The sequence below is a fragment of the Cyphomyrmex costatus genome, unplaced genomic scaffold (genome assembly GCF_001594065.2).
Source record: "Cyphomyrmex costatus isolate MS0001 unplaced genomic scaffold, Ccosl1.0 scaffold1843, whole genome shotgun sequence".
Lineage (NCBI taxonomy): Eukaryota > Metazoa > Arthropoda > Insecta > Hymenoptera > Formicidae > Cyphomyrmex > Cyphomyrmex costatus.
Genome location: NW_017275872.1, coordinates 2,250 through 9,034, shown reverse-complemented (window position 1 = coordinate 9,034; position 6,785 = coordinate 2,250). Strand labels below are relative to the sequence as shown.

Sequence of the window (6,785 nt, the reverse complement as noted above, 5' to 3'; positions counted from 1 at the left end):
TACGTAAAAAGATATATATATATATTTTATATAATTATGTGTGTGTGTGTGTGTGTGTGTGTGTAAGAGGGGGAAAGGGAATTTCTTCTAAGGATTTCCAAATTTCTCCGAAGAGCTTTTGCTCCTCAGTAGTGATAGGGGAGTAGGATATTGGGATTGGGGAAGGAAGAGGAGATTGTGATGTTGGGGGTGGTGAAAAGGAAACAGGAGATTGTGATACTACAGGAGAAGTGTCGTCCCCGGTCAGGTCTATGACTGGGATAGGCTCTGTGGCTGTCGATCTCTCTTTTTCCCTTTTTATTTTGCGAATCTTGTAAAGTTCCTGACAAGCTGCCTCGTCTAACGGGATCCACGTTTGGACCCTTTTTCTGACCGGAATCCCCAACCGGCGGAGGGTTTCTAGTTTTTCCCTTTTGCGCCGGCCCGCTCGATGTTTTCGTTTGAACATCTACCAAAAATAGGGATTGTAGAGTGCGCCCAACCGCTATCAGCTATGGTAAGGTAGAGGAAGGAAGGGTAAGGTAGTTGGACGGATGATTCGCTCGAAATGATTTACCGTTTCGAGTAGTGGTAGCAATTGCAGAAAAGACAGAATTAATTACTCGTAGCAAGTCACTGCTCCGAGTAATTATAAAAGAAAAGTACTCGTGGCGACTTAGCACCCTGAGTAATAAGAAGAAATAAAAGAATTACTCTTAGCGAGTTACCGCTTCGAGTAAAGAAAAGCACTCGTGGCGACTTACCGCTTTGAATACTACGAAGAAGTAGAATAAAAGAATTATTCGCAGCGATCTACCGCTTCGAGGAGTAGTCAGGAGAAAAGGGGTGAACCGATGGAGATAATTTGGTAGTATTGTAGTCAAACTTATATTAAATTAGAAAAGAGACACTTACTTTAATCGGGGTGAAAGAGAGATCTTCAATTTGCGGAATGTCCTTGAGGCTGTCCTGGTTGGTGGCTCTCACGGCACTTGAACACTCCGCGTACTCATATTAGAAACTCTTATTCTCAAGTTTAAGGTTGACTGTTCGGATGTATGGTGTCTAATGTGTAAAGTTAAAAAGAATGCCGTGCTCTTTTTGTGCTGGTTTTTATAGGGATTGGTTTAGGGAGAGGTATTTTGATGATGTGTCGAATTTCTTATTGATAATTAAGATGATGATTCACGGTCGTTGAATCATCTCTTATCTCCGGACTATTGTTTTTCTTTTTTTCTTGGAAGTAAGGTCAATGCCTTATTTCCTAACTTAGAACAAATATGTTATGGTGAGACTTATCTCATCACAACATACCTGCTTCGTTTAGACATCTCACCCTTCGAGTATCGTCTGTCTCGCGAGCTTGTTATCTTAGCATCTCGCCGCTATTAAGTGAAAAATATTTACTAATTACATAATTCACGACTCTCGAAAGGAAAATGTCATTTGTTTTTCTATTTTTGGAAAAACAAATCTGGTCTTACTCATGGTTTATCGATTTTTCTATTGACCTTTTGTCGCGTCTAAATTAAATTTTTCTAATGAAAAATATGTATTACTTAATTGTTAGAATTATTGATTATTTACTCGGACAAAGGAATTGTGCAGTCCACCGGACGTAACAAAAGTAACGGTGCATAAGTTAAATATTACAATTCCTTCTTCTGCGAATTGTAATCCATTAGACGATACGAAACTCATTTCAGAAGAGGTCAACAATAGTGCTGCAAAAACTTCAGAAAAAGTCTTGACTCACGTAACGAAATTTCAAGTCAGTGAGGTACATCAGCTTTTGCAGCAAGATTATCATGTCTTTGAGCACAGTTACAGCAAACGTCTAAACAGCGATTGGACTTCTTCAGAATATGCGGATGAAATTGTTAAATACGCTGCCGGTTCGATAATCCGTGTGTTAAAGAATATGACTAAAGTAGCAAGTGCTGTGACTTATTAGATGGATCTTCCAGCAGCTTAAAATCGAAATTGATTGATTTAAAAAATCGTGATGGGTTGCACTTCGCATCAGATGATGTTAATTTTATATGCATGTGCAAAGAAAAAACTATACGTTCTACAAACAACCTTTTGCGAAAAGATATAAATAAAACGTTAATCGCAGAAACATTAAAATCACTCCCACCTAATATTTTAGACGATAATGATCAAGATCACTTAGAAATACATTTTAAAGTTCAACGAGAACATCTCATTTTGTCGATTATACAAAAGTATATTGACATGAGATTAAATCACGAAGGCAAAATGTTAAATGATCAAAACCAAAGAGTGCGAATGCATAACAATAAGATGACTATTTTTAAAGGAAATTAGTTGAAAAGTCATTCTCGTAACAGCGATAATTAAAATTTACAAACTTACCTTTTTTTTTAAAAAAAAAAGGTAAAAAAAGCGCTAAGAGTGGGTGCTGCTGGTCAAAAAACATTTCGGCCAGTTTCACCAACGCCAATTACTTAATCGACTGTAAAACTGACTAATCACATTTGCTGTTTAGTAGAACGATCTTTTTTAAAAACCTACGTGATATCCTTATTTACTTAAATTTAATGACATGTATCATTTGTATAAAAGTTTTGATATCAATAGTCGGCGCCAAGTTAAATTCTACCTTATTACTTACTTAATTTTAATGACATTTATCATTTGTATAAAAGATCATATGATATGGATTTTTCCCATAAAATATATCGTTTAATTAACTAGTCTTTAAAAATTCTATCTCTAAAGATCTAAGAGGTACCATCCTTACACTCATTTAATTCTAATGACATGTATCATTTGTATGTATATATAAACTTACCTTTTTAAAAAAAAGGTAGAAAAAAGCGCTAAGAGTGGGTGCTGCTGATCAAAAAACTATTTGGGCCAGTTTCACCAACGTCAATTACTTAATCGACTGTGAAACTGACCAATCACATTTGCTGTTTAGTAGAACCATCTTTAAAAACCTACGTGATATTATCCTTATTTAATTAATTCTAATGACATGTATCATTTGTATAAAAGATTTGATATCAATAGTCGGCGCCAAGTTAAATTCTAATCTTTAAAAACCTACGTGATATTATCCTTATTATTTACTTAAATCAATGACACGTATTATTTGTATAAAAGATTTGATATCAATAGTCGGCGCCAAGTTATTCTACCTTATTACTTACTTAATTTTAATGACATTTATCATTTGTATACAAGATTTGATATCAACAGTCGGCGCCAAGTTAAATTCTACCAAATTAAAAAGTAAAACACAAGTGGTACCTTTAATCTTTAAGTGAACCCATATAGTACTATTATTTAAATTCTACTAAATTAAAAAGTAAAACCCATGTGGTTCTATCTTTATTTTCATACAATGAAACCTAAGTACAGTAGAACCTCTCTAAATTTGCCTTCTATAATTTTTATATTCCTTTCACACACACTAACGTCGTGCCCCTTCCATGCATGATGGGTTGGACATATACGCGCGCATCTGCACCTAATTGTACTGGGTTCTCAGAGTGAAAAATAAGGTTATGTATAACCCATCCGACAGTACAATCTGTACATACATACTTGTGTATTCTTTTGTGATGTAGTATATTGTAAAGAAAATGGAAAGTAACACAAATAAAAGAAAATACAAAGGTTACACAGTAATCGATAAAATAAATATTTTAAAAGAATGTAAAAATATGTCAGTGTCGAAAATTTCACGGAACTACGACATCAGTACACAAACTATAAGAAATTGGAAAAAAAACAAGTTTCAGTTAGAAAAATTAGCAAAGAATAAAAGTACATCAAAAATAAAAAGGTTAAAAAAACCAACGTTTACAATTCTTGACAAAGCCGTACATATCTGGTTTCAAGAACTCAGAATGCGAAGCATTCCAGTAAGTGGCTCTATTATCAAAGGTACATGTATATCTTATATAATTTATAAATTAATAAAATTACACTTTATGTTATAATTGCTAATATCACCGGCAGTGGGTGCTTTCCAGTGAAGAATTGAAGACAAAAAACAATGTTTACAAACGATACGTAACATGTATATGTAGTGTGTAACATAGTGTATGATTCAGTGCTTTCTAATTACGACACAAGTCAACACTGTCGAACTCAGCTATATTAGATGTGTATGATGATAGTTAGAAAGCACCCGATCATATGCTATGATACAGTGTCGTTCGTAAACATTGCTGAAAAGCACCTACTAATATAAATATAAAAATGTTTAAAAAATGTAAAGACACTGAAAAATATTCTTCATTTGTATAATTTTCTAAAACTTTTAGTTTATTTTTATGTTTGTATATTCTAGCTAAGGCACTAGAAATAGCCAAAGAATTGAATCTACAAGAAAATTTTGTAGCTAGCACTGGATGGTTAGACAAATGGAAAATCAGGCATGGCATTCGCCAATTACAAGTTTGTGGAGAAAAAAAATGTGCTGATATAGAAGCTGCTGATAAATTTAAAACAGCGCTATCAAAAATGATAAAAAATGAGAACATTACTTTGGCACAGATATTCAATGTAGACGAAACAGGTTTATATTTTAAAATGTTACCAACTAAGCAGAAAAAAAAGAACATGGAGCGTTTGGATTTAAACAGAGTAAAGATCGCATAACAATTACGCTTTGCTGTAATGCAAATGGCTCTTTTAAATTACCTATAGTTGTTATTGGAAAATATGAAAAACCACGAGCTATCAAAAACATTTTACCTATACTTCCAGTTTACTATACACATCAAAGAAGTGCTTGGATGAACAGTAATATCTTTGAAACATGGTTTAAAAATGAATTTGTGCCACAAGTTACGGCATTCCTGCAAAAAGAAGATTTACCTCTTAAAGCGTTACTTCTTCTTGATAATGCATCATGCCACTCTTCAGTTGAGATTTTACATGTTAACGATATTACAGCTTATTATTTACCACCAAACGTAACATCATTAATTCAACCATTAGATCAAGGTATAATCGAAAATTTGAAAAGAAAATATAGATTCAAGCTTTTATCATCAATTATAAGTGAACAAACGAGGAATATTGATGTTATTACGTATTTAAAATCTGTAACTATTAAGGATGCTATATATTGGATAAGTGATGCATGGGATGAAGTTACTACAAGCACAATTTTTAAATGTTGGAAAAACATTTTGCCAAAAGAATTTTTTGAAAACAACAATAACAGTTCATTATTAGAGAGTAATGCAGAGATTATTAATTATTTTCATCAAATTAATAATTATGAGAACATCAACGAAGAGGATGTAGAAGAATGGATTGTAAGAAGTGATGATATATTTCCTGAAATACCATCCAATAAAGAAATTTTAGAAAGCGTAATTGTATAGAAGGTAAATTATTTTAGTATTATATGGATTGTATAGAAGGTAAATTATTTTAGTATTATATCAATATTCTAAATAGTCTTCTTTAATATATAATTTTTTGTATACATATTTTCTACTTATGGCAGATAATGAAAACATTGTTCAAGATGTTCAAGATAGAGAACAAATAAGCACTGCATACGCTTTATCATCGATAAAGACATTATTATTATTTTTGGAGCAGAACAGCGCATTAATAAACAAAAAAAATTTATTAACATTAATACAGATAAAAAATAAAATTATAAAAATGAATGTTGCTCAATAATTCATTTCTTAATTATATGCTATATGTATTTTTTGCTTAATTTTGTATCTTTAATGTGCAATTGATAAATGTTTATTAATATCTCAATATTGTACTTTATTTTTTTACGTGAAATGTTCGTTTATATATTTTTTACGTTAACCAAAGAAAGAGAAATTATATTTTCTTGTTAATATTATTTCTTATAAAATTATTTGTATTCAATCGCAATAATTTTGTCTTTATTTGCACATTATAACACATGAACATTATCAGATCCTAATGTAATGATAATAAATGTACGTATATTAATGGTTTAAAATTGATTGGCTTATTATTCCTTTATTATACTACTTATTATTTATATATTTATTTGTTTAATGATTTATGTCGAAAAATTTTTCAAGTTTGTGTAATATATTGTATACATATGTTTTCTTACAAACAATGTGTATACATGTATGAGATATCTTTATGACATTAAACAATACGATACAAAATTTAGATTAATAAGAATAAATCTAATTTTAATGAAAGAAATGCCAGTACATTCGATCACAGCGAATTTTGATGCTTATGTTTTTCGTGTGAATTTCAATGCATATCTCATTCTGCGAACGACGTACTGAAATTTTTTTGGTCTTGAAACGCAATCGATACCCAGAATCAGAATAATAATATCACATATTAAAATATAAATAACCAAAACGGGCTAATGAGAGTCATACAGCGGTTCTTGGTGCGAGTCAATAATTAATGTTTTATTAAAAAATACTTATAATAATATTTCAGACGTTTCGGCTTCACTCTGAGCCATCATCAGTGATCTGAACAACAAATTCTAGAAAATAGATTTCTTCTATGACTGGACCCGAGAGTGGTAACTACTTCATCCTCAAATCTTGACAAAAAGTTAGATTGTTTTTTGGCAATGAATAGGAAATCTAATGAAAAATTGCCATTTTAATAATAATTAATAAAATTCTTTAAGAAGACAAAAACAAGAACACTCACCAGTACAGTCATGAAGTCAAAATATGTATAAAACAATGAAAAATCACGTCGACATGTTAAAAATTAAAAATTATTCGCTTGTATAAAAATCAGTATGTTGTCTGTCAATAGACAGTAGTTGAATAAATAGAAGA

The 6,785-nt window shown here is 31.4% G+C and overlaps 1 protein-coding gene across 1 annotated transcript; it reads left to right on the top strand.

Moving 5' to 3' along the window:
• Positions 1-931: 931 nt before the first annotated feature.
• On the top strand, positions 932-4,617 carry LOC108772338 (jerky protein homolog). The gene is made up of 3 exons (XM_018537859.1): positions 932-951; positions 3,797-3,897; positions 4,307-4,617. The coding sequence occupies exons 1-3, from the start codon at positions 932-934 to the stop codon at positions 4,615-4,617; spliced, it is 432 nt and encodes a 143-aa protein (XP_018393361.1).
• The last annotated feature ends 2,168 nt before the right edge of the window (positions 4,618-6,785 follow it).

What these genes read in the sequence shown, in the direction of transcription:
- LOC108772338 (XM_018537859.1), top strand. Translation starts at nt 932, where the DNA reads ATGTCCTTGAGGCTGTCCTG. An exon ending in ATGTCCTTGAGGCTGTCCTG is followed by an intron (nt 952 to 3,796) that starts GTTGGTGGCTCT and finishes AAAAATAAAAAG; the next exon opens with GTTAAAAAAACCAACGTTTA. An exon ending in AAGTGGCTCTATTATCAAAG is followed by an intron (nt 3,898 to 4,306) that starts GTACATGTATAT and finishes TGTATATTCTAG; the next exon opens with CTAAGGCACTAGAAATAGCC.